The sequence below is a fragment of the Bombina bombina genome, chromosome 8 (genome assembly GCF_027579735.1).
Source record: "Bombina bombina isolate aBomBom1 chromosome 8, aBomBom1.pri, whole genome shotgun sequence".
In the NCBI taxonomy this organism is placed as follows: Eukaryota; Metazoa; Chordata; class Amphibia; order Anura; family Bombinatoridae; genus Bombina; species Bombina bombina.
The window spans coordinates 242,047,073-242,073,013 of record NC_069506.1 but is presented as its reverse complement, the minus strand read 5'-3'; the positions used below and the strand labels follow the sequence as shown (position 1 = coordinate 242,073,013).

Genomic DNA, 25,941 nt, shown 5'->3' with positions numbered 1-25,941 from the left:
GTTTGTTACACTGTAGGTGTTATAATGTTGGAATGTAGAGCTGCTATAATACCAAAAATGCCCTAAAGTTGTAGGCTAATTATGTCATGTATCCCATGTCTAAGTAGCACATTTTAAGCTAATTTGATTAAGTAAGAACGTTCCACAATGATATAATGATGACTCAACCTATTATTGCTCCTATTACTAATTTATAGGATAGGATTGACCATCATTAAATTATTATATCTTATATCTTAAGAAATTGCGTCTGGCATACCGTAATATCCAGACACAATTTCTTAAGATATAAGATATAATAATTTCATGATGGTCAATCCTATCCTATAAATTAGTAATAGGAGCAATAATAGGTTGAGTCATCATTATATCATTGTGGAACGTTCTTACTTAATCAAATTAGCTTAAAATGTGCTACTTAGACATGGGAAACTTGACATAATTAGCCTACAACTTTAGGGCATTTTTGGTATTATAGCAGCTCTACATTCCAACATTATAACACCTACAGTGTAACAAACATTAACACCTCTTTGAGCACAACATTGGTGTTATACACTATTGTCAATTCATTGCAAGGTAATAAACTGTAGGTGTTTAACAAGTTATATGGTATTTCATACTGTTATATATTACAATAACAACCCGGTGTATACATATATATTCACTATAATCGGTACCTAAGAGTGTTTTTAATCTTTATCCTATTTTATCCTTTGACCCCAATAAAAGTTATATTTTAATTTATTAATGTCTTGTCTCCCTTTCTTCTATTCTATATGAATAGCTAGTGATAAGTCTATTCCATCATCAAACATAAATATATATGTATATATTCATATACATATATATTTAACCTTTGCTGTCCATCGTTGCTCAACTTTTTATGCCATGTTTCGGAGCATGAGAATGAGATTCCCATTGGAGCCTATGGAAGCGCGCTCTCATGAGTGCAATGCTTCCGTGCATCCTAGTACTGATAATGGAAATGTGTAGTGTAAAAGAGTGGGGCTGATCCTGGGGTATTACAATATTACAATGTCGATGCCCACCGTCTTCTTTTTTTAGCTGAAATAGAGACCCTCAATAGTGTGGTACGTAAAACTCGATGCACACACTAAATGGAAAATACTCACAGGGAATCAATATACAAAGATTATAGATTTATTTCAATCGATTGTGAAGAAATTACAGCTCCGTTGTGAAACAGTTCAACCTCAACATCAGCCTTTAATAAACTCAACGCGTTTCAATGAATACACAAAGAGCTAGCATTTAGTGTCTACATCTAGTTTTACATACCACACTACTGTGAGTCTCTACTCCATCTAAAATAAAAGAAGATACAGGGCATTCACATTGAAGTATTGGAATCTCCCAGGATCAGCGCAATTCTTTTCCACTACTCATCTCTCTACACCAGTCTTGTTCAATATAAAGTCCAGGCCTACAGAACAACCTGTTCCTGTACATTTTATCTGGCTCTCTATTATATCAAGCTGAATACTGTGTATCTGAACTAATGACATTTTTTTCAGTGCTTTGTTCTTATAATAGTAATATCAATCTTCAAGAAACAAATGTTTACTTGTAGAAATGCAGAAGAAAAAAAAATGAAAGAGGTATTATATGTGTTTTTGTTAGTGCTCATATATCAAGCACAACACTGACTTACATTGGCAAGTATTGCTGGTTAAATATTTCATAATAATTGGATATCTAGCTAAAGTTTTGCTCATTTAAATGTCAAAAAGCTTTGCTCATTTAAAGGTCATTATATATAAGTATATAAAATACAAGGAGGTCATAAAATCTAGAAACATATGATATTATGTTATTTATTTTTATAGATAGAACTTTTCCTTGATGCAGATTTATTTAGATAAAATCAGACATAACAAAATTTAATTTTCATGATTCAGAAAGAGCATGTAGTTGTATGAGATTTTCCATTTTACTTCCGTTATCAAGTTTGTATATGCACACTTTCTGAGGCACCAGCTACTACTGAGCATGTGCAAGATTCACATGTTTTGTATACTAGTCTGTGATTGGCTGATGGCTGTGGCATTATACAGGGAGCTGACAAATGGGGAAATTCATAGTAACTGTTTTTGCATTGTCTTTTTATTATGCACTTGCTAATTGTGCAATTCTACTGTATTTAATGGTCTGTAGTGGGGAAACAGGAAGGCGCCAATAGGGTGATAACGTATAGACCCAGACAGGTGAGTATAAGGAGAGAAAAGGTACTCACAAGCAGGGCGGCACTTGAACGTGCCTAACCAAGCGGGCCGGGACCACAGCGTCGCCCGGGAGACTCACAACGGCAACAACACCAATCCTCGAGCCGGACCAAGTTCCGTGTGGCCAATCAGGAACGCTGGATGATGACACACCACCCTCTTCGTATGCCGATACTGAACACAGGCATAGAGGGTAGGAGACAGGAACAAACTGTGTAAGGCTCTCCCGAATACCGAGAGCTTGATTCACACAAGCCAACAAGCTTAGCGTGAAATTTCCTTTCCTCTATCTATATGAGGTGACCTTTTGTCAGACGCAGCTTATTGTACTCCTGTATTCAGAAGCTCATCTCTGCAGAAGAAAGGTGACTTTGCAGACAGGGTGTGTTAATCGCTTCCTTAGCATTGGTTAACCAATGCTAAGGAAGCGATTAACACACCCTGTCTGCAAAGTCACCTTTCTTCTGCAGAGATGAGCTTATGAATACAGGAGTACAATAAGCTGCGTCTGACAAAAGGTCACCTCATATAGATAGAGGAAAGGAAATTTCACGCTAAGCTTGTTGGCTTGTGTGAATCAAGCTCTCGGTATTCGGGAGAGCCTTACACAGTTTGTTCCTGTCTCCTACCCTCTATGCCTGTGTTCAGTATCGGCATACGAAGAGGGAGGTGTGTCATCATCCAGCGTTCCTGATTGGCCACACGGAACTTGGTCCGGCTCGAGGATTGGTGTTGTTGCCGTTGTGAGTCTCCCGGGCGACGCTGTGGTCCCGGCCCGCTTGGTTAGGCACGTTCAAGTGCCGCCCTGCTTGTGAGTACCTTTTCTCTCCTTATACTCACCTGTCTGGGTCTATACGTTATCACCCTATTGGCGCCTTCCTGTTTCCCCACTACAGATTTCCTAACCGTCTACGCACGCTACAGAAGAGCAGCCTTATATCGGATTGTTTGCTACATTCGTCACCATAGGCGCACCTCCATCAAGGACTTATTTTGTTTTTGATATCTGTATTTAATGGTCCCTTAATGCACCACTTTCATTGCAATTTTAAACACCACAATGAACTATGTGTTACTAATCAGGAACAACATGTTGAACATATTATAAAATGCACCTGAATATGTCATGTATAGTTATATAATATAAATAAATAATTTATGATGTATATTGACTTCTTATCCACCAGAAATTCATTTTCCAAAATATTCTTTGGCTGCACTTTTTGGTATTTGTTTAATTTAAAGCGGAAGGAATACTGAATTCACCAGTAGGCAAAATTCCTACCCTAGTGCGCTCGGTTAGTGCAAGTCCTGGGAGCCAAGCACACTAAGCTCCCGGTTAACGCAGCAGGGGCTCTGGCAAGAAGACGATCGGGTTAGCACGCTTTGTTAAGGCAAATCATTTACCCTTAATACCTTCCGTTTTTCACATCAAATGTGCATTCATAACGAAACAAATGCACATCCCAAGTTTGTTCTAGTAATTTTAATATATGTTACTTGAATATAGATAGATAGATAGATAGATAGATATAGATATAAAATTACCAATATTATCAGTAATTATAAATAAAGCAAAAGTAAACATACATTGACATAGAACATAGAAAGGACACTATCATTAACATATATATATATATATATATATATATATATATATATATATGTGTGTGTGTGTGTCTGTTTTTAATATTAATAATTTTATGTATCTTAAACACATTTAAATGTAATGCTTTATATGTTTTAACCTAGCCCCTTCACTTTAAAATTGTATTAGGAATATACATTATTAGACATGGGCATTTGGCAGATTCTTTGTATGTTGATTTTTCACAAGCTTAAATCCGGTTCTGAAAAGAGCTGAAGTCAACGAGAGGTCACTACTTTCACATTCAGCTGCTAACAAAGCTGCTGATTGCCTATATCTATGCATTATGGTAATACGTATATCAAGTTATAGTAGGGGAACACAAAAAATAAATCACAAAAATAATGGGTTTATGTTTACTATCTAAGGGACATACTAAAACAATCATGCTATAATTCATTAGAGCTTGTATTTTTTTATAATTATTATTGACCCAATCTTTTTATATGGTTTAACCTCCTCAAAGGGATTAAATACACAGTTAATGTTCTTTTTGGGAACTTAAAGCAGCTCAAGAGCAGCAAGTCAGCCAATCAAGAATAGCAGTCACACAAAACTACCAATCACCAGCAGTGTCCTGTTTATATGCTGCATGATTTAAGTATCTCCCAAAGAGGACTTTACCTTTGTGTTTTAAACTCTTTATGTAGGTGAAACACATAGGTCTAGGCATAATATTAGCACTGATGTACATTTACATTGCTCAAGCACAATCAGTAGCGCTTCTATTATTACACTTGTGTTATTTTTTATTGCTCAAGTGATAGTATTGAATGATTTTGCATCTACATGTCGGACAGTGCTAAATCCCTCTCGTAATAGACTTCTAGAATTCATGTTGGATAATGATTGCACATATGAATAGGGGTCTGAGGAAACAGCACGGTAGACGCAGAGAAACACGTAGCAAATAGTACTTTTGTTTTTATATTTCATTGTATACTTTCATGCATTTTTAAATATAAACTTTTTTTATTATCAACTGAGCACTTTTTGGAGTCTCTCTGTTCCACTTACCGCCTATGAATACTGGAAGCGCTTTGGAATAGTACACTTAGGATACCGATGTCTATGTGCACTGTGCCACCATAATTGTCCAGTAGGTGTCATATGCACTATTGTGTGCTTTGATAAATGTGAGTACCCTTTTACACCCGGGTTAATATTGGGTTGGATAAGCCTCATTGATCTACACCAGGAGTTGCCCTTTTTTCCTCTTATTTACATATGAATAGGAGTTCATGATGTCCTGTGCTATACTATAAATAATAATGGTTCACTTTAGGGGGGCGATTTATCAACTTGCAGGCAGACATGATTGGCTGTAGCGAATCATGTCCGCCCGACATCGATAACTGCCAACAGGATATGTTTTTGGCATTTATTATTGCACAAGCATTTCTTGGGAAATGCTTGTGCAATGCCGCCCCCTGTACATTTGCAGTCAATCATCGTATTTGATAGGGATGATTGCTATCTGCCACCTCAGAGGTGGCGGATGAGTTAAGGACCAGAGTACCCTGCTTCATAAATCTACCCCTTGGTCTTAAGAAGTGATATTTGTTTTTTGGATTAAATCACCACTTAATACAAGAGCAAAGACTGTGCTAATAACACTCCCTGCAATATCCATTAAATGTACAGGGGGCTCTCCAGAAGTTTTGGCTGTGTTACAATACTTTAGTTAAAATATTTAACCCTCCACTTCTACTAATAGATTGTGTGTTATTCTATGTGCAAGATTGTGCAAAAGATAATGCACCGCCCACTATTGATCGTGCTAGTTTTGGTTTTATTATTTTGCCTTTGAACGTCCTCTTATGTTCCCTAAACTCTATAAAATAAGCAACAAGATGTATACTTATTAGGATGGTTCCTTGAAAACGTAATAGCAATGTATTTAACTGATACATTTTTATGCTGCAACAGCTAATCTGAGCCCTCCATGACTTTATAATTTGTTCAAGATATAATAGCAATGAACACATTATGGTTGTTCTGCTTCACAGTCTGTTGGAACTTGATTTTCTTCTGATATCAGTTTATAGATAATATTGTTAATATATATGTTAATCCCAACAGTCATTTATGTCTAATTATTTCTGAATATAAAATGTCCCCATTTGCCTGCTCATCTGGGAGTGTTTTGGGTTTCAATTTGGAAAAATCAATAGTCACATAATTCACTTCATTTCCAGAGTTCACGTCATGCCCATAATTAACATATAATGATTCTTCTGTGGTTGTCTGGTTTCCCTGAAATAAATAATACATTTCATATAATACAGCAGAAACAAAATATGAATGGGACATTATGTTGCAAAAATAAAATGATATGGATTAGAGCATTAATAAGCATGGATAAATATGTTTTTACCCCTGATCTAAACTTTGCAGCTCCAAAGCAGGATAGAGCCAGTGGTTGGTGAGATCCTGTGGCTGGCACATCTGATTGGCTCACTGGCCTTGTCCTAGTTATTTGGGGTCAATAATGCAAAAATAGTATGTACTAACATGTTAGAGCAGTTCATTTTTGCATGAGAATGTCCTTTTTAAGGATATAAAAGATTGTGCTCACTTTGAGCCTTGTTTGATTTGTCAAACTTTATTAGTATGTTCTGTATTTCACAGCTGTATTTCAGACTGATGGGCATACATTTCAGACTGATGGGTATTGTAAAAATGGGTTGAATTTTAGAAGGATGGGCATTGTAAAAATTGCTAACAATATGTGTATTAAATATAGAAAATTAACCCCTTTATCTGTGTGACGCATTATGCAAGTTACTTTAACTATATGGCAATTTGCAGCACATATAACAAGCCACAAGACTGAACCAAAAATCTGAGCAACTGCTATTCAGAGTGTGCTTAAAGGTAGAAGCAGTATGTGCGTCATAGCTCTTCCCTGAAATATTAATAATTATTCTCTAAATTGGTGTCTCAGCCACACATTATCATGAAACAAACATTCTCTCTAAACATTTAAAAAAGTGTAAGCACCCTCTTATGATTCACATATGTTAAGTCTCTTCCACAACCCTTTAAGGCTTTAGTCAATATATAAAAGTTCACAGTTCAAACAAACTTGTATTGATGCTGGACTTTTAAGGAAAAAATCTTAGAAAAAAGATACAAGTAAAAATAAAAATGTTTTATAACTAAATAAATATTTGTAGTAATTCAAAGGGACATTAAACTGATGAGTACAACTTCAGTAGAATGGTCGTTACTCATTTTGCTATCATTTTTCCTCTGGTGCCTACAGCTGTCTTTTTAAAGTTGTTCTCTTATTTTAATCCCTCACAAGTATCAGTGAAGCGCTGCATCTTCACACACGGTGCTGCCATCTTGGAGCTTATTTTTGCTATGTCACTTTTAAACTGCAAAAAATTAACTCTTCCTCTCTCTATAATGTGATCAAGTGCAAGGTACAGATGTCAAAAAGCCAGTTACACCACAGATCTGTGAAAGTGCACTGCTTCTATCACAGGATGCACAATACGTGTGCTACAAGATGGCGGCCCCCAGTATAAAATGCAGAGTTTTACACACTGGTTTCTGTAATGAGTTACAATAAGAGAGCAGGTTTATAGAGACATGAAACCCAATTTTTTCTTTCATGATTCAGATAGAGAATATAGTTTTAAAAAAGTTTCCATTTTACTTCTATTATCAAATTTGTATTGTTCTCATGATATTCTGTGTTGAAGAGATAAGTAGGTAGGCATCTGGGGCACTACATGACAGGAAATAGTGCGGCCATCTATTGCCCTCGCTAATGTAGATCATTTTGGCAAAACTGCTGCCATATAGTGCTGCAGGAATATGCACACTCCTGAACTTACCTTCCTGTTTTTCAACAAAGGATAATGAGAAAATAAAGAAAATTTGATAATAGAAGTAAATTGGAAAGTTGTTTAAAATGGTATACTCTATATGAGTCATGAAACAGCATGGTGAGTAGTAATCATGCTACTGTAGTTGTACCCAGCAGTTTAATATCCAATTAATTATCGGCTAGATTACGAGTTTTGTCGGTAATGGTGTGCGGTGCTAACGTGCAGTTTATGCTTACCGCTCACCTACAGACAACGCTGGTATTACGGGTTTTTACAAACCCGGCGTTAGCTGCAAAAAAGTGAGTGGAGAGCAAAATTTTGCTCCACTTCTCACCTCAATACCAGCGCTGCTTACGTTAGCGGTGAGCTGGTAAAACGTGCTCATGCACGATTTCCCCATAGGAATCAATGGGGGAGAGCCGGCTGAAAAAAACCTAACATCTGCAAAAAAACAGCGTTCAGCACCTAACGCAGCCCCATTGATTCCTATGGGGAAACACATTTTATGTCTACACCTAACACCTTAACATGAACCCAGAGTCTAAACACCCCTAATCTTACACTTATTAACCTCTAATCTGCTGCACCCGACATCGCCGACACCTACATAATATTATTAACCCCTAATCTGCTGCTCCAGACACCGCTGCCACCTGCATTATACTTATGAACCCCTAATCTGCTGCCCCCAACATCGCCGACATCTATATTATATTTATTAACTCCTAATCTGCCGCCCCCAATGTCACCGCCACCTACCTAAACTTATTAACCCCTAATCTGCCGCCCCTAACGTCGCCGCCACTATATTAAAGTTCTTAACCCCTAAACCTAAGTCTAACCCTAACCCCCCTAACTTAAATATAATTTAAATAAATCTAAATAAAATAACTACAATTAACTAATTTATTCCTATTTAAAACTAAATACTTACCTATAAAATAAACCCTAAGATAGCTACAATATAACTAATAGTTACATTGTAGCTAGTTTAGGATTTATTTTTATTTTACAGGCAATTTACATTTTATTTTAACTAGGTAGAATAGTTATTAAATAGTTATTAACTATTTAATAGCTACCTAGTTAAAATAAAGACAAATTTACCTGTAAAATAAAACCTAACCTAAGTTACAATTACACCTAACACTACGCTATAATTAAATTAATTCCCTAAATTAACTACAATTAAATATAATTAAATACAATTATCTAAAGTACGAAAAAAGAAACCACTAAATTACAGAAAATAATAAAATAATTACAAGTTTCTTAAACTAATTACACCTAATCTAATCCCCCTAATAAAATAAAAAGCCCTACCCTATACTAAATTACAAATAGCCCTTAAAAGGGCTTTTTGCGGGGCCTTGCCCCAAAGTAATCAGCTCTTTTACCTGTAAAAAAAGTACAATATCCCCCCAACATTAAAACCCACCACCTACACACCCAACCCTACTCTAAAACCCACCCAATCCCCCCTTAATAAAACCTAACACTAGCCCCTTGAAGATCACCCTACCTTGAGAAGTCTTCACCCAACCGGGCCGAAGTCTTCAACGAAGCCGGGCGAAGTGGTCCTCCAGACGGGCAGATGTCTTCATCCAAGCCAGAAAGAAGAGGTCCTCCAGACGGGCAGAAGTCTTCATCCAGACGGCATCTTCTATCTTCATCCATCTGGCACGGAGCGGGTCCATCTTCAAGACATCCGACGCGGAGCATCCTCTTCTTTCGACGTCTTCTTACTAAATGACGGTTCCTTTAAGTGAAGTCATCCAAGATGGCGTCCCTTCAATTCCGATTGGCTGATAGAATTCTATTAGCCAATCAGAATCGAAGGGACGCCATCTTGGATGACGTCACTTAAAGGAACCGTCATTTAGTAAGAAGACTTCAAAAGAAGAGGATGCTTTGCGTCGGATGTCTTGAAGATGGACCCGCTCCGCGCCAGATGGATGAAGATAGAAGATGCCATCTGGATGAAGACTTCTGTCCATCTGGAGGACCTCTTCTTCCCGGCTTGGATGAAGACTTCTGCCCGTCTGGAGGACCACTTCGCCCGGCTTCGTTGAGGACTTCTCAAGGTAGGGTGATCTTCAAGGGGTTAGTGTTAGGTTTTATTAAGGGGGGATTGGGTGGTTATTTAGAGTAGGGTTGGGTGTGTGGGTGGTGGGTTTTAATGTTGGGGGGGCTATTGTACTTTTTTTTACAGGTAAAAGAGCTGATTACTTTGGGGCAATCCCCCGCAAAAGGCCCTTTTAAGGACTATTTGTAATTTACTATAGGGTAGGGCTTTTATTATTTTGGGGGGCTTTTTTATTTTATTAGGGGGATTAGATTAGTTGTAATTCGTTTTAAAAACTTGTAATTATTTTATTATTTTATTTATTATTTAGTGTTTTTTTTTTAGTATTTTAGATAATTGTATTTAATTTTATTTAATTGTAGTTAATTTAGGGAATTCATTTAATTATAGTGTAGTGTTAGGTGTAATTGTAACTTAAGTTAGGTTTTATTTTACAGGTAAATTTGTCTTTATTTTAACTAGGTAGCTATTAAATAGTTAACTATTTAATAACTATTCTACCTAGTTAAAATAAATACAAAGTTGCCTGTAAAATAAAAATAAATCCTAAGCTAGATACAATGTAACAATTAGTTATATTGTAGCTAGCTTAGGGTTTATTTTATAGGTAAGTATTTAGTTTTAAATAGGAATAATTTAGTTAATTGTAGTTATTTTATTTAGATTTATTTAAATTATATTTAAGTTATGGGGGGTTAGGGTTAGACTTAGATTTAGGGGTTAATAAATGTAGGTAGGTGTCGTTGATGTTAGGGACGGCAGATTAGGGGTTAATAATATTTAACTAATGTTTGTGAGGTGGGAGTGCGGTGATTTAGGGGTTAATATATTTATTACACTGGCGGCGATGTCCGGTCGGCAGATTAGGGGTTAAACATTTTATTAAAGTGTTTGCAATGTGGGGGGGGCCTCGGTTTAGGGGTTAATATGTAGTTTATGGGTGTTAGTGTACTTTTTAGCACTTTAGTTAAGAGTTTTATGCTACGGCATTGTAGTGTAAAACTCTTAACTACTGACTTTAAAATGCGGTACCAGTCTTGACAGGAGAGGGTCTACCGCTCACTTTTTGTCAGACTTGTAATACCGACGCTATGCAAGTTCCATTGAAAAAATAGGATACACAATTGATGTAAGTGGATTTGCGGTATTTTTGTGTCTGGCCGAAAAAGTGAGTGGTGAGCCTGTCATTTCAAGACTCGTAATACCAGCGGGCGTTAAAAAGCAGCGTTGGGACCTCTCAATGCTGCTTTTTAAGGCTAACGCAAGACTCGTAATCTAGCCGAATGTAAATAGTACATATATGAGCTGTTGGATTAGTTATGTAACATATACTAAAAATATTTATTTTTTTCACTTTTTTATCTAAACTAGAAAAAAACAACTCATAAAGATTATCCTGTTTACCTGAGGTGTATGTTCTGAAGGCTGTGTGTTGTTGTAAATCACTTCAGCCACAGGGGGGCTCTTTACGATTTTGTCCTTATCAAATCGTCGTTTCCTAGAATGAAAAAGACAAGATATAATCAGGAAACAATAAAAGTTATATAAGAGAAAACAGTACTGTAAATATTGTATTTTTTTTTTATTTACATTTCAATGAAAACAATAGTTATCTTAAACTGAAACAGGTTATGAAGAAATTATACTTTAATTTCTGCCTAAGAAATTCTGCATACTGACACCATGCTTAATTAGAATTTTATATTTTATGTTATCCAGGGGATACTAAAAATATTTAAAAACTAAAAATACTCACACATACAGTGTATATATATATATATATAAAGGTCCTCTGTAAATACGTCACCAATCATAAACCCGACTTCCTCCACTCACGGCAGGGCCTTACGAGATGGACGCTCTGGCGGGGGAGGCCGTGATTGGAGGAAGCCGGTTTCGTCATTGGTGACATATTTACAGAAGACCTGCAGGCGGGAGATGCCGATCCGGCTTTGAAGAAGTAAAAAGTAAGTATCTGTAAAATACGGTGCAATGTAAACTTTCATCAATGAACGTGCCCCTGTTTTTAATAGTATATTTAAAAACAGGGCACTAATTGATGAAAGTTTACATTCACTTTAAGCAGGCATTTTAAAAGAGGAATTTACATACTTTGACACTATATTATAAAGTGTTTAATTATGTGTATAAAAAATGCAACTTGTATTCATTATTCAAATAATGTTTTGTGTAAAAAATATGCTTGTCCTATGCTCCCTAGCAAAGTCGAAATGCAAATCCTGTAACCTATGTTTCCTTCAAAATGCTGCTAATTGCCTAAAGAGCTCTACACTTGACACTAGAGGCACTGCTCTGAGCTGTGGTATTAACTAATTTTCAGCTAGCGTAAATTGAACACAATTAAGGCCTCATTAAGCGCGCTCCCATAAAAGTTCAAATTCTCCCATTTACGGGCTAGCGATAAAGAAAACAGCCATTACAAGTGGCTGGTTATTGCAACCAGTAGCAATTAGCACTCTGAAAATTAACCAGAGATCAGATCTCTGGTTAATGTTCTAAAAGTGCCCAAATTTGCCCTAAATTTAAGAGTATTTTAGTTTTTTTTATTAAAAAAGTATTATTTTTTTTAAATAAAAACAACTGCACTAAACAACTTTTGGGGTTTAAATTCAGCGGGTGTGGAGTGTAAGAAAAAAAAGCAGCACTGAAAATTGCCTTTAAATTGTGGTTTATGGGGAACTGTGTGTTCCCTGTAAATATAAATGTATATGCTTATATCCATATATATGTATGTTATTTTATTATTGAGATAGGTCATGTAAATATAAACAAGTGTATTTCTATTATCAAATTTGCTTCATTCTTTTGGTTTTCTTTTGTTGAAGGAACATCAATACGCTACTGAAAGCTAACAGAATACATGTAGTAAGCCAATGACAAAATACAGTGTTGTTGCTGCTGAGAAAATATACATCTGCTTTCCAACAAAGGATACCAAGAGACCTAAGCAAATGAGCTAATATAGAGTATCGCACAAAAGTGAGTACACCCCTCAGGTTTTTGTAAATAGTTTATTATATCTTTTCATGTCACAACACTGAAGAAATGATACTTTGCTACAATGTAAAGTAATAAAGTAGTGAGTGTACAGCCTGTATAACAGTGTAAATTTGCTGTCCCCTCAAAATAACTCAACACACAGCCATTAATATCTAAACCATTGGCAACAAAAGTGAGTGCACCCCTAAGTGGAAATGTCCAAATTGGGCCCAATTAGCCATTTTCCCTCCCCGGTGTCATGTGACTTGTTAGTGTTACAAGGTCTCAGGTGTGAATATTGAACAGGTGTGTTAAATTGGTGGTGTTATCGCTCTCTCATACTGGTCACTGGAAGTTCAACATGGCACCTCATGGCAAGGAACTCTCTGAGGATCTGAAAAAAAATAATTGTTGCTCTACATAAATATGGCTTAGGCTATAAGTAAACCCTGAAGCTGAGCTGCAGCACAGTAGGTAAGACCATACAGCAGTTTCACAGGACAAGTTCCACTCAGAACAGGCCTCGCCATGGTCGACCAAAGAAGTTGAGTGCATGTGCTCAGCATCATATCCAGAGGTTGTCTTTGGGAAATAGACGTATGAGTGCTGCCAGCATTGCTGCACAGGTTGAAGGGGTGAGGGGGTCAGCCTGTCAATGCTCAGACCATACGCCGCACACTGCATCAAATTGGTCTGCATGGCCCTTGTCCCAGAAGGAAGCTTCTTCTAATGATGATGCACAAGAAAGCCTGCAAACAGTTTGCTGAAGACAAGCAGACTAAGGACATGGATTACTGGAACCATGTCCTGTGGTCCGATGAGACCAAGATAAACTTATTTGGTTTCAGATGGTGTCAAGTGTGTGTGGTGGCAACCAGGTGAGGAGTACAAAGATAAGTGTGTTTTGCCTACAGTCAAGCATGGTGGTGGGAGTGTCATGGTCTGGGCCTGCATGAGTGCTGCTGGCACTGGGGAGCTACAGTTCATTGAGGAACCATGAATGCCAACATGTACTGTAACATACTGAAGCAGAGCATGATCCTCTCCCTTCAGAGACTGGGCCACAGGGCAGTATTCCAACATGATAGCGACCACAAAAACACCTCCAAGACGACCACTGCCTTGCTACAGAAGCTGAGGGTAAAGGTAATGGATTGGCTAAGCATGTCTCCAGACCTAAACCCTATTGAGCAGCTGTGGGACATCCTCAAACGTAAGGTGGGGGAGTGCAAGGTCTCTAACATCTACCAGCTCCATGATGTCATCATGGAGGAGTGGAAGAGGAATCCAGTGGCAACCTGTGAAGCTCTGGTGAATTCCATGTCCAAAAAGGTTAAAGGGACACTGAACCCAAATTTCTTCTTTTTTGATTCAGATAAAGCATGCAATTTTAAGCAACTTTCTAATTTACTCCTATTATCAATTTTTCTTTGTTCACTTGCTATCTATATTTGAAAAATAAGACATCTAAGCTTCTTTTTGGTTCAGAACTATGGACAGCACTTTTATATTGGTAGATTAATTTATCCACCAATCAGCAAGAATAACCCAGGTTATTCACCAAAAATGGGCCGGCATCTAAACTTACATTCTTGCATTTCAAATAAAGATACTTAGAGAATTAAGAAAATTTGATAATAGGAGTAAATTAGAAAGTTGCTTAAAATTGCATGCTCTGTCTGAATCACAAAAGAAAAATTTGGGTTTAGTGTCCCTTTTTACAAAATATTGACACTTTGGGCCCAATTTGAACATTTCCACTTAGGGGTGTACTCACTTTTGTTGCCAACGGTTTAGACATTTGTGGCTGTGTGTTGAGTTATTTTGAGGGGACAGCAAATGTACACTGTAATACAGACTGAACACTCACTATTTTACATTGTAGCAAAGAGTCATTTCTTCAGTGTTGTCACATGAAAATATATAATAAAATATTTACAAAAATGTGAGGGGTGTACTCACTTTTGTGAGATACTGTACATAAACTAAAAATTTGTTCAAAATGTCATGTTCTGTCTTAATCATGAATATTTAATTTTGACTTTACTTTTACTGCTTAGGGTGAATAGTACCTATCATATACTTTGTTATTTACATGAAACCCATATTATTATATATTTTTTTTATAATTCAGATAGAGCATGTTATTTTAAGCAACTTTATAATTGACATCTATTTTTAAATTTGTTTCATTCTCTTTGTATAATTTATTGAAAGAACTGTCATGCACTACAGACAGCTAGATGAACACATCTGGTGAACCAATAAAAAGAGGCATTTATTTGCAGCAACTGACCAGTAGCTAGCTCCCATTAATGCATTGCTGCTCCTGAGCCTAGGTATGCTTTTCAAATCATGATACAAAGAGAATGATGTAAATTAGAAAAATGAAAAACATTGGAACGTTATTTGAAAACACATGTTCTGTATGAATCATGAAATCATTTTTGGGGATGTAATGTCTCTTTAATTATTGGTCTACCAATAGAAAAAGCAAATAATACTAAAATTAAGACCCTATAGAATATCACATCTCCTAGTAACTGACACCCATTATAATCAGAAAGCACAAGAAGAAGGGTGGGGATAACATAACAACTTTTATTGCAGGTTCAGGTTACATTTTTCACACAAAGAAGCATACACATATTTTAGTGATAACTCACTGTTTACTTTTGTATTCCCTTGAATAATAGAGCCTGGTGGAATTAGATTTCTAAAATGGAATAATAATTCCCCCTTCCCTCACTTCAGTTGATATTTCATGGGTTACCTGATTCTTTTTTATAATTTTAACATTAATTATTGTTATGTTTTTTTCTTCCCGTTGTTTTTAAAAGGACACTCAAAATTAAACTTTCATTATTCAGATAGAGTATGCAATTTTAAACAACTTTCCAATTTACTTTCATTAACAAAATGTGCACAGTCTTTTTATATTTAAAGGGACAGTCAAGTCCAAAAAAACCTTTCATGTTTCAAATAGGGCATGTAATTTTAAACAACTTTCTAATTTACTTTTATCACCAATTTTGCTTTGTTCTCTTGGTATTCTTAGTTGAAAGCTAAACCTAGGAGGATCATATGCTAATTTCTTAGACCTTGAAGGCCGCCTCTAATCTAAATGCATTTTGATAGTTTTTCACCACTAGAGGGCATTAGTTCACGTGTTTCATATAGATAACATTGAGCTCATACACGCAAATTTACCATGGAGACAGCTCTGATTGGCTAAAATGCAAGTCTGTCAAAAAACTGAAATAAGGGGGCAATCTGCTGAAGCTTAGATATAAGGTAATTACAGAGGTAAAATGTGTATAATTATAACTGTGTTGGTTATGCAAAACTGAGGAATTGGTAATAAAGGGATTATCTATCTTTTAAAACAACAACAATTCTGGTGTTGACTGTTCCTTTAAACTTTTTGAGTCACCAGCTCCTACTGAGCATGTGTAAGAAATCACAGAATAAGAGTGTATGCATTTGTGATTGGCTGGTGGCTGTCACACGGTACGTGTATGCATTTGTGATTGGCTGATGGCTGTCACATAGTACAGGGGGAGTGGAAATAGACACAACTTTTAAAATTGTCAGAAAAAAAAATCTACTACTCATTTGAAGTTTAGACTAAGTGCTATTGCATTGTCTTGTTATCTTGCATTTGTTGATTATGCAAATCTACTGTGTTGACTGGACCTTTACCTGACTATGGCCTAGATTTGGAGTTCGGCGGTAGCCGTCAAAACCAGCGTTAGAGGCTCCTAACGCTGGTTTTGGCCGCCCGCTGGTATTTGGAGTCAGTGATTAAAGGGTCTAACGCTCACTTTTCAGCCGCGACTTTTCCATACCGCAGATCCCCCTACGCCATTTGCGTATCCTATCTTTTCAATGGGATCTTTCTAACGCCGGTATTTAGAGTCGTTTCTGAAGTGAGCGTTAGAGCTCTAACGACAAAACTCCAGCCGCCTGAAAATAGCAGGAGTTAAGAGCTTTCTGGGCTAACGCCGGTTCATAAAGCTCTTAACTACTGTACCCTAAAGTACACTAACACCCATAAACTACCTATGTACCCCTAAACCGAGCTCCCCCCACATCGCCGCCACTCGATTAAAATTTTTAACCCCTAATCTGCCGACCGCCACCTACGTTATACTTATGTACCCCTAATCTGCTGCCCCTAACCCCGCCGACCCCTGTATTACATTTATTAACCCCTAACCTGCCCCCCACAACGTCGCCGCCAGCTACTTAAAATAATTAACCCCTAATCTTCCGACCGCAAAGCGCCGCCACCTACGTTATCCCTATGTACCCCTAATCTGCTGCCCCTAACACCGCCGACCCCTATATTATATTTATTAACCCCTAATCTGCCCCCCTCAACGTCGCCGACACCTGCCTACACTTATTAACCCCTAATCTGCCGACCGGACCTGAGCGCTACTATAATAAAGTTATTAACCCCTAACCCGCCTCACTAACCCTATAATAAATAGTATTAACCCCCTAATCTGCCCTCCCTAACATCGCCGACACCTAACTTCAATTATTAACCCCTAATCTGACGACCGGAGCTCACCGCTATTCTAATAAATGGATTAACCCCTAAAGCTAAGTCTAACCCTAACACCCCCCTAACTTAAATATAATTTACATCTAACGAAATAAATTAACTCTTATTAAATAACTTATTCCTATTTAAAGCTAAATACTTACCTGTAAAATAAATCCTAATATAGCTACAATATAAATTATAATTATATTATAGCTATTTTAGGATTAATATTTATTTTACAGGCAACTTTGTAATTATTTTAACCAGGTACAATAGCTATTAAATAGTTAAGAACTATTTAATAGTTACCTAGTTAAAATAATAACAAATTTACCTGTAAAATAAATCCTAACCTAAGATATAATTAAACCTAACACTACCCTATCAATAAAATAATTAAATAAACTACCTACAATTACCTACAATTAACCTAACACTACACTATCAATAAATTAATTAAACACAATTCCTACAAATAAATACAATTAAATAAACTAGCTAAAGTACAAAAAATAAAAAAGAACTAAGTTACAAAAAATAAAAAAATATTTACAAACATAAGAAAAATATTACAACAATTTTAAACTAATTACACCTACTCTAAGCCCCCTAATAAAATAACAAAGACCCCCAAAATAAAAAATTCCCTACCCTATTCTAAATTAAAAAAGTTACAAGCTCTTTTACCTTACCAGCCCTGAACAGGGCCCTTTGCGGGGCATGCCCCAAGAATTTCAGCTCTTTTGCCTGTAAAAGAATAAATACAATACCCCCCCCCCAACATTACAACCCACCACCCACATACCCCTAATCTAACCCAAACCCCCCTTAAATAAACCTAACACTAAGCCCCTGAAGATCTTCCTACCTTGTCTTCACCATCCAGGTTCACCGCTCCGTCCTGAAGAGCTCCTCCGATGTCCTGATCCAAGCCCAAGCGGGGGGCTGAAGAGGTCCATGATCCGGTCAAAGTCTTCATCCAAGCAGGGGCAGAAGAGGATCTTCCATCCGATTGAAGTCATCATCCAGGCGGCATCTTCTATGGTCTTCCATCCGGAGCGAAGCGGCAGGATCCTGAAGACCTCCAGCGCGGAACATCCATCCGGACCAACGACTGAACGACGAATGACTGTTCCTTTAAGGGACGTCATCCAAGATGGCGTCCCTCGAATTCCGATTGGCTGATAGGATTCTATCAGCCAATCGGAATTAAGGTAGGAATTTTCTGATTGGCTGATGGAATCAGCCAATCAGAATCAAGTTCAATCCGATTGGCTGATCCAATCAGCCAATCAGATTGAGCTCGCATTCTATTGGCTGTTCCGATCAGCCAATAGAATGCAAGCTCAATCTGATTGGCTGATTGGATCAGCCAATCGGATTGAACTAGATTCTGATTGGCTGATTCCATCAGCCAATCAGAAAATTCCTACCTTAATTCCGATTGGCTGATAGAATCCTATCAGCCAATCGGAATTGGAGGGACGCCATCTTGGATGACATCCCTTAAAGGAACAGTCATTCGTCGTTCAGTCGTCGGTCCGGATGGATGTTCCGCGCTGGAGGTCTTCAGGATCCTGCCGCTTCGCTCCGGATGGAAGACCATAGAAGATGCCGCCTGGATGATGACTTCAATCGGATGGAAGATCCTCTTCTGCCCCGCTTGGATGAAGACTTTGACCGGATCATGGACCTCTTCAGACCCCCGCTTGGGCTTGGATCAGGACATCGGAGGAGCTCTTCAGGACGGATCGGTGAACCTGGATGGTGAAGACAAGGTAGGAAGATCTTCAGGGGCTTAGTGTTAGGTTTATTTAAGGGGGGTTTGGGTTAGATTAGGGGTATGTGGGTGGTGGGTTGTAATGTTGGGGGGGGGGTATTGTATTTATTCTTTTACAGGCAAAAGAGCTGAAATTCTTGGGGCATGCCCCGCAAAGGGCCCTGTTCAGGGCTGGTAAGGTAAAAGAGCTTGTAACTTTTTAAATTTAGAATAGGGTAGGGAATTTTTTATTTTGGGGGTCTTTGTTATTTTATTAGGGGGCTTAGAGTAGGTGTAATTAGTTTAAAATTGTTGTAATATTTTTCTTATGTTTGTAAATATTTTTTTATTTTTTGTAACTTAGTTCTTTTTTATTTTTTGTACTTTAGCTAGTTTATTTAATTGTATTTATTTGTAGGAATTGTGTTTAATTAATTTATTGATAGTGTAGTGTTAGGTTAATTGTAGGTAATTGTAGGTAGTTTATTTAATTATTTTATTGATAGGGTAGTGTTAGGTTTAATTATATCTTAGGTTAGGATTTATTTTACAGGTAAATTTGTTATTATTTTAACTAGGTAACTATTAAATAGTTCTTAACTATTTAATAGCTATTGTACCTGGTTAAAATAATTACAAAGTTGCCTGTAAAATAAATATTAATCCTAAAATAGCTATAATATAATTATAATTTATATTGTAGCTATATTAGGATTTATTTTACAGGTAAGTATTTAGCTTTAAATAGGAATAAGTTATTTAATAAGAGTTAATTTATTTCGTAAGATGTAAATTATATTTAAGTTAGGGGGGTGCTAGTGTTAGGGTTAGACTTAGCTTTAGGGGTTAATCCATTTATTAGAATAGCGGTGAGCTCCGGTCGTCAGATTAGGGGTTAATAATTGAAGTTAGGTGTCGGCGATGTTAGGGAGGGCAGATTAGGGGGTTAATACTATTTATGATAGGGTTAGTGAGGCGGATTAGGGGTTAATAACTTTATTATAGTAGCGCTCAGGTCCGCTCGGCAGATTAGGGGTTAATAAGTGTAGGCAGGTGTCGGCGACGTTGTGGGGGGCAGATTAGGGGTTAATAAATATAATATAGGGGTCGGCGGTGTTAGGGGCAGCAGATTAGGGGTACATAGGGATAACGTAGGTTGCGGCGGTTTACGGAGCGGCAGATTAGGGGTTTTAAAAAAAATGCAGGGGTCAGCGATAGCGGGGGCGGCAGATTAGGGGTTAATAAGTGTAAGGTTAGGGGTGTTTAGACTCGGGGTACATGTTAGAGTGTTAGGTGCAGACGTAGGAAGTGTTTCCCCATAGGAAACAATGGGGCTGCGTTAGGAGCTGAACGCTGCTTTTTTGCAGGTGTTAGGTTTTTTTTCAGCTCAAACAGTCCCATTGTTTCCTATGGGAGAATCGTGCACGAGCACGTTTTTGAGGCTGGCCGCGTCCGTAAGCAACTCTGGTATCGAGAGTTGCATTTGCGGTAAAAATGCTCTACGCTCCTTTTTTGGAGCCTAACGCAGCATTTGTTTGAACTCTCGATACCAGAGTTAAATTTATGGTGCGGCCAGAAAAAAGCCCGCGGAGCGTTATCAGCCCTTTTACCGCCAAACTCCAAATCTAGGCCTATATGTGTAAGGGGTTACAGAAGAAAACTTCTGTGATTAATTTAGAACACTGGTTTTCAAACCTGTCCTCAGGCCTCTCATACAGGCTAAATTCTCAGGATCACCTTGAGTGAGAGCAGGTAAAATAACCATGTTTACTAAATCAGATGATTATTTCACCTGTGCTCCAGTTAAAGGTACATGATACCCACATGTTGAAAAAAATGAAAGTGATGCAACATGTAGCTGTAAAAAGCTGACTAGAAAATATCACCTGAATATCTCTATGTCAAAAAGAAAGATATTTTACCTCAAAATGTCCTAATTATTCACACCCTTTCCCGGGACCTGTAGGGAGTGTGCCTCATGCACACTAATGTTATTTCCCTATTCAGTTTAAGGAAGTTTACTATGAAATCTCATGATATCACAGTTCATGACTTAAGCACTGCTGATGCTGATTGTGTGCTGTTCATTTCTTCCTTTTTCCTTCTTTTTTTACCTGCAGCTGGACAGCAGCTGAAGGATAACTGTTTACACAGCACTTACTCTGGTGAGCTGAAGAAATTGTGAGGTAAAATACCTTCTTTTTTTACATAGAGATGTTCAGGTGATAGTTTCATGTCAGCTTTTTACAGTTATGCTGCATCATTTTCAAGTGATTTAGCATAGAAGTATTATGCCCCTTTAGGATATCCTCAATCTGGCATGATTTAGAGTGTATTGTTTGTCAAAAAACCTAGGTTTCCTTTAAATTGCTGCTAATTTATTAAACAACTCCTATTTTGATAGGGCTATTAGATTAGGAGTAATTCGTTTTTATTTTTGATAATTTCGTTTTTTATTTTTTGTAATTTCGTGCTTATTTTTTTGTAATTTAGTAAATTGTATTTTATTAATTTAATGTATTTAATTTTATTGTAATGTTAGTTTTTAGTGTAAGGCAGATTAGGTTTTATTTTACAGGTAGCTTTGTATTTATTTTAACTAGGTAGTTAGCAAATAGTTAATAACTATTTACTAACTAGTCTACCTAGTTAAAATAAATACAAACTTACCTGTGAAATAAAAATAAAACCTAAAATAGCTACAATATAACTATTAGTTATTTTGCAGCTAGCTTAGGTTTTTTTTACAGATAAGTTTGTATTTAGTTTTAAATAGGAATTATTTAGTTAATAATTGTAAGGTTTATTTAGATTTATTTTAATTATATTTAAGTTAGGGTGTGTTAGGTTTAGGGTTACGTTAGGGTTAGGGTTAGATTTAGGGTTTGGGTTACATTCGGGTTAGGATTAGGGGTTAATATATTTATGTAGAGTTAGTGATGTGGGAGGTCAGAGGTTTAGGGGTTAGTAATTTATTTAAGTATATTTCTTTGTGGGGGGTTTGTGGTTTAGTGGTTAATAGGTTTATTATAGCGGCGGTGTGACAGCAGATTAGGGGTTAATAATCTTTAAATAGTGTTTGCAATGCGGGAGTGCGGCTGTTTAGGGGTTAATAGGTTTATTATAGTGGCGACGATTTAATAGGTTTATTAGAGGCGATGATGTCAGGGAGAGGCGGAATAGGGGTTATTTTTTTTTTTTTTTAGTGGGGGCGATGTCGGGAGCGGCAGATTAGGGATTAATACATTTATTATAGTGTTTGCGATGGGAGGGCCTCGGTTTAGGGGTTAATAGGTAGTTTATGGGTGTTAGTGTACTTTTTAACAATTTAGTTATGAGTTTTATCCTACAGCTTTGTAACGTAAAACTCATAACTACTGACTTTAGATGGCGGTACGGATCTTGTGGTTATAGTTCTCACTTTTTGGCCTCCCAGGTAAACTCATAATACCGGCGCTATGGGAGTCCCATTGAAAAATGACTTTTTTAAAAGGGCGGTAGTGACGTTGCGTGACGGCCAAAAAGGTGTGTGGTACACCTATACCTACAATACTTGTAATAGCGGTGTTAGGGAAAAAGCAGTGTTATGAAGCATAACAATGCTTTTTCACTCATAACGCAAAACTCATAATCTAGCTGAGAGTTACTTATGGAAAGAAATAATAAAATCATAAGACGTTGCAAAAGTATAATAGTTAATAAGAGAGTCTTAAATAACACCCAAGGTAATTGTAGGTAGGATCCTAAGTAATATAATCAAAAAGATCACAAGGTTTTTTTTTTATAAAATATGTTCACAATGAAGGGAACTGTTCAAATCCTTAAAGGGACACTAAACCCCATTTTTTTCTTTACTGATTCAGATAGAGCATGCAATTTTAAACAACTTTCTAATTTACTCCTAGGGGCCGATTTATCAAGGACCGAATGGCCCCTGATGCACCTGTTTCCGTGTGAGCCTTCAGGCTCGCTGGAAACAGCAGTTATGAAGCAGCGGTCTTAAGACCGCTGCTCCTTAACTGGTCCGCTGCCTTTTGAGGCTGCTGGACATCAATTCACCTGATCTTATACGATCAGGTTGATTGACACCCCCTGCTAGCGGCCGCAAATCTGCAGGTGGTAGCATTGCACAAGCAGTTCACCATTCAGCGGTGTCTGGCAGACATGATACGTTACAGTATATCATGTCCGCCAAACTATGATAAATCGTCCCCCTATTATCAATCTTACTTTGTTCTCTTGCTATCTTTATTTAAAAAAACAGGAATGTAAAGCTCAAGAGCTGGTCCATTTTTGGTTCAGAATCAGAACCTGGGTTATGGTTGCTTATTAGTTTGCTAAATGTAGCCACCAATAAGAAAGCGCTATCCATGGTGCTGAACCTTAAATGGGCTGGTTCCTAAGCTTTAAATTCCTGCTTTGTAAATAAAGATATCAAGAGAATGAAGAAAAAATGATAATAGGAGTAAATTAGAAAGTTGCTTAAAAGTGCATGCTCTATCTGAATCATGAAAGAAAACATTTGGGTTTAGTATCCCTTTAAACTAATATTTGTGTAGATATTCTCTTGATTGAAGTTTAGTTCTTTCTCTGTTATTTCTGTTGTGTTTTTTTTGTTTTGTTTTACTAATGCACAAAATAGAATGGCTCACATAAATCTGTTTAGCAGAGTACGGCTTACAACCACTTATAATAATTGCTTGTTTAAAAGTAGACTTACTTTAAGATGTAGATGGTAAATAAAACAGCCAGAATAAATATGAGTAAAATTAGAACTCCTCCGAAAATCCCTCCAATTATAGAGGCTGTATTTCCTTCTTTAGGAACATCTTAAAGAATGGAAAGAAACATTTAATTAATTAGATTGGATCAAACACCTATAATACAAACACAGAAAAAACATTGATGACAACTAGAGGGTATGAACATTTTTATCTGCTTTAAGTTAAATAATTAATGGATCCTCTATATTTAAGAGCAGTATTTTAATATGTTGATGTGTTTAGATTAAGTAGTTTAAAGTTGAAATAAATATCAAAGCACTTCATAGTAATGCTCATTGGTACTTCTTGATACTCATATGTCCTTTCTGTTTTTGGACAATTTACAATGAGCATTTAGAACACTTAGACTGTATAATATATAAATACACTCTAAAGTGGTCACCTCATCACTGCTTAGTTGGGCAATGTATTGCTAAATATAGATGTATTTGATGATATTAAAGGTGTAGCATACATTTTCCTTGCCTCCTATATCAGTATTCAGCAAGGAAAGCCTACAAAGAGCATGATCTAGCAGTTCCCAAGCAATTTTTTAAATATATATGTGACAGACTAGGGTAGATTGATCGATAGATGATAGATAGATAGATAGATAGATAGATAGATAGATAGATAGATAGATAGATAGATAGATAGATAGATAGAACTGAAGTGCTATTGTTAAATGTGTAAATTGGTGGTAAATCCAGTATCTCCATTAAAGTTTATGAGGCCGATTTATCAAAGGCCAGGCTGCAGCAAATCATGTCCCCCTGGCATTGCTAAAGGCCGACAGCATACACTGGGGCCTATTTATCAAAGGTCTTGCGGACCTGATCCGACAGTGCGGATCAGGTCCGCAAGACCTCGCTGAATGCGGAGAGCAATACGCTCTCCGTATTCAGCATTGCACCAGCAGCTCACAAGAGTTGCTGGTGCAATGCCGCCCCCTGCAGACTCGCGGCCAATCGGCCGCCAGCAGGGGGTGTCAATCAACCCGATTGTACTCGATCGGGTTGAATTCCGGTGATTCCTGTCCGCCTCATCAGAGCAGGCGGACAGGGTTATGGACCGCTGCTTCATAACTGCTGTTTCTAGCGAGTCTGAAGACTCCTGAAGTACTTGTGCAATACCGCCCCCTGCACATCGGCCACTAGCAGTAGGTGTCAATCATCCGATCGTAAATGATTGTGATGATTGCAATCCGCCACCTCAGAGGTGGCAGATGAGTTTAGAAACAGCGGTCTTATGAATGCTGCTTCTTAACTTATGTTTCTGGCGAACCGGACACATTGCGAGTAGATTGCAGCATCCGCTGCTTGATAAATCCACCCCTATGAATACACCGTATTATATGTAAACTAGGCCTCAAGCTACTACTAAGCATTTACACTGATTTTGTGCACATTTCCTCATTGCCTAGTGGTATCTACGAGAGAAGTCTGTTTTAACTTATTGACATCATCACATTTCTTGATGATGTCAAGTGCAATGAGCGGATTGCTTTTTACTAGGGTTGCAACCTTGCTCAGACAAAAATACCAGCTATACTCATTTGTATAAATCCGCAGTATGATACAGCTAAACCCAGAAACTAAAATTGCTAGGATAGCAATAAATAGATAAATATTTATTTGTATACAACTAGATTCCTATACACATGGAAGAAGTGTCACTATGACATAGCCTTTATTTCAATATGTCTTCTTTATATTAACCTGAACTTTACAAGTTCTGCTTTTGGCAGTAAAAGACCAGCTTAGGATAGGTAATCACTGTGATAAAGTGATCGCCTGCATCACTGGGCACCAGGGAAATGTCCTATGGAGCAGAAGGAAGGACCAATATTTTGCCCCATCCTCTATGCTATTATGAGACTTTTTATTCTAAAGCAAGGGATTCCCCTTTTTTAATGCGTGTCTTATGCTCTTTATAAGCATTTATAACAGGTATACAACCTAACTGTTCAAGTAGCACTTGCCTTCTGGAGTGGTGACCAACAGAGGGTACTCTTCAACCTTACCTAAATCTGGCACAGTGCC

The 25,941-nt window shown here is 37.3% G+C and overlaps 1 protein-coding gene across 1 annotated transcript in view; it reads right to left on the bottom strand.

Moving 5' to 3' along the window:
• Positions 1-5,665: 5,665 nt before the first annotated feature.
• LOC128639079 (sialic acid-binding Ig-like lectin 14) overlaps positions 5,666-25,941 on the bottom strand; it is a 298,418-nt gene continuing 278,142 nt past the window's right edge. Inside the window, exons 9-11 of the mRNA XM_053691230.1 lie at positions 23,857-23,965; positions 11,227-11,320; positions 5,666-6,150 (exon numbers count right to left, since the gene is read on the bottom strand). Of these exons, the coding sequence (XP_053547205.1) occupies positions 5,977-6,150; positions 11,227-11,320; positions 23,857-23,965 (377 nt within the window). The 3' untranslated portion in view covers positions 5,666-5,976. The remainder of the gene's footprint in view (positions 6,151-11,226; positions 11,321-23,856; positions 23,966-25,941) is intronic.